The sequence below is a fragment of the Simochromis diagramma genome, unplaced genomic scaffold, assembly GCF_900408965.1.
Source record: "Simochromis diagramma unplaced genomic scaffold, fSimDia1.1 OVJJ01000297.1, whole genome shotgun sequence".
NCBI lineage: Eukaryota > Metazoa > Chordata > Actinopteri > Cichliformes > Cichlidae > Simochromis > Simochromis diagramma.
The window spans coordinates 323,781-326,613 of record NW_024386796.1 but is presented as its reverse complement, the minus strand read 5'-3'; the positions used below and the strand labels follow the sequence as shown (position 1 = coordinate 326,613).

Sequence of the window (2,833 nt, the reverse complement as noted above, 5' to 3'; positions counted from 1 at the left end):
AGAATTGTTGTCTGAAGGCAGAAAGATGCCAAACAGATTTACTTCACCAAGTGGATCATCATGGCCTCGCCATATTGGTCCATTTGATTGACCTTTATTATAATTATGTATTTATTTTATTTTCATTTTTTAAAGATGGGACAGACATGACTGGGGGATAGGACAGGGAGAAAGAATGAAAGAAAGAGGGGGAGAGAAAGAAAAATAGAGGAGGGGAGAAGAGACGGTGAGAAAGGGGGAAGAAAAAAAAAGAAAAACAAACACCTGGATCACCTGTATGGAGATAAAGAACCAGAAGAGAAAACAAACAACAAAGAGCAACATAATAAAAACAACACCATCACAATAAACTAGCTAACAGTAGATAACAGTAGATACTTTTTTAATTTCACCTGTTGAGAATGAAAAAAGAAAACAAGCAGAAGAAAACGAGAGTAATACAATAAACAACATCACGATGATCTATGTGAATATGACAGTAAATACTAAATATTAAACATTATTGTAGGATCGACAGCGCACAGTGTGCTTTGAGGTAGGAGCCAAAAAGGGTGTAGTTTGTGGGTGTGATCACCCGTGTGTACACCTGTGAGCATGGACACGCTTGTTTTTAAAAGGTTCCTTCATGTAATGATCTGCTAGAGGGTGTGGGGGGGCCACAGCCCCGTCCTCCAGGGCATGAAGCAGGTATGGAGGATTCCTCATCCACAACTAAAACACGTCAAAAACAAAGACCATGTCTTCAACTCTCTGAGAGAAGGTCCCTGAAGGTGACCTGATGATCAGGGATGAAATAGAGGGTGTATTTAACCACCGAGGCGCTGTCCTTCCCCCCACGCAAACCCGCCCGGGCGGTCCTCTGGCAGGGGGTTATAGTTGGAGTGTCAAAGAGCATCTTTATGATTGATGGGGTCTTGAGCCACCTTCCACCACCTGGTTGATTTGGGAAAACATCCTCCAGGAAGAAGTACACATGACCAACAGCAATACCTAAAAGATCCACGATGATAGAGTTGCCCAGCAGAAGTGAGAATCCCATTAACACCCAGGGCAGGAAGCATGCCTGAACGTTGAGCAGGCCAAAGAAGTTGATGCGAACATTCAGGTTCCGTCGACTCCACACGTACACCAGCATGATGGTGGAGGCCTGGCCCAGGAACACCAGACTCACAAAAGTGCCAAATATAGTCCTCAGAAGTCCACCAAAGAGAAACACGAAGACAAAGTCAGCCGTGCGTCCCCTGAAAGAGCCCTCCTCCAGCATTCGACAGCATCTGTGCAGAAAAATCATATGGAACAGGAAATTGAAACCAACCGGACCAAAAAACAGGAAGTTGGTTATTAGTCGCCATACCTGATAATTTCTTAGAATTAAATCTGGGTTGAAGTAGAGCTGGAATGGTGTGATGCTCTCTAGTTGCACCGCAGCAGTTGTGACAAAGGCGGTTGTGTACGCCCTGGTAACAACAGGAATCTGCAGGTATTCCTGCTGCAGCGTCTGGTAAGCCGTTTTAGACCGACTGAAAGCTTCCGGTACATTCTTGACACGTCATCCCACAGATGATTACGTTAACGGGCTGATGCGTTTCAGAGGTCTGCTCTGACACTGGCTGTACCGACTGTAAACACGTCCTCCTGCTCGGTGACAGCAGCGTCACACCTCCAGTTTCTGGGTGACTTCCTGCGAGGCACAGTCTTCCCATCAGTGGTCACCAGATGGTTGGTCTGAAGCTCCTCCTCTTCCTGTTTGTGACTCTGAAAACTGATCCAAGCTCTTTAAAGTGTGTTGAGTCATTTCCTTTTTCTGTGCAGGTTGAACCAATTAGGCGTCCTGTAAACAGCGCAGACTGACTCTAAACGTGCCGTCAGCTTCGACGCCGTTCAGCTCAGTCGGTGTAAACATGTCAGTCTGTGCTCGCTCTGCCTCTGTCACACACGCTTTCTCCAACTTTCTCTGCTGGCTCATCGAAGCCTCCGCAGCTCCTGAAAGTCAAGAATAAAAAGGCAGAGTAAACTCCTCTTCCTCACCGCCTTTCTGCTTCTCAGCGGCTCCGCCGATGAGGCGAGCGATTCCCTCCTCTCCATCACGCCGCCGCTTTCCCGTCGCTCTGAAGCAAATATCCATCTCCAGCTTCTTCTCCCGCTCTGACAGCCGAGAGACTGCCTGTCATCCCGGCTGTCAGCCTCACAAACGATGACGCGTGACAAAGTGAGACACACACACACCTGGTTCCACTTTCAGCTCTTAAAGTTTGAGAAACCAAAAACTGCATTTAAAATTTTTGTAAACTGATCAGCCTGGTGTGTGTGTGTGTGTGTGTGTGTGTGTGTGATTTCGTTACAGTCAGGTAAAGCCTCTACAATAATTCAGAGGAACCCAACAACCACTCTGTGTGTATAGGCACCCAGTGCATCATGGGAATCCCCCAGCAGCTTACACCTACTGCAGCCTAACTGGGGGAGGTCACCTGATCCACACCGCGCTCCTCCATCAGTATGTCAGAGTCCAGTGCAGACGTCTCTAACACGTCGGTCCCTCTCTTCTCTGCTGTTCTCTGCTGTTTCAGCCTTTCATTCGTCGCCATACTTTTTTCTACCCTTTATTTTTTAGACTGGACCCTGCAGGTATTTATTGTTGATCTTACATGCTGAATGTCATGACTGAGAAGATCATTTGGTGAATACAGATACCCGCAGAGCGCACGTTTCCCTCTGGATAGCAGCTCGATTCGGGAATCTGGTGGATGGCGTTACAGTCTGAACATCATCCAGATGATCTCCACGTTACAGCGATAATAATCCATGTGAAATGATTCACGCTTGTATCAGCATG

At 47.0% G+C, this 2,833-nt stretch overlaps 1 protein-coding gene across 1 annotated transcript; it reads right to left on the bottom strand.

Annotated features, from left to right (window-relative positions):
• Positions 1 to 633: 633 nt before the first annotated feature.
• Positions 634 to 2,585, bottom strand: LOC120729322. The gene is made up of 5 exons (XM_040024869.1): positions 2,456 to 2,585; positions 2,029 to 2,145; positions 1,853 to 1,983; positions 1,606 to 1,755; positions 634 to 1,540 (listed from the first exon to the last, which is right to left on the bottom strand). Exons 1-5 carry the CDS (start codon positions 2,583 to 2,585, stop codon positions 743 to 745), a joined length of 1,326 nt encoding a protein of 441 aa, XP_039880803.1. The 3' UTR covers positions 634 to 742.
• Positions 2,586 to 2,833: the final 248 nt, after the last annotated feature.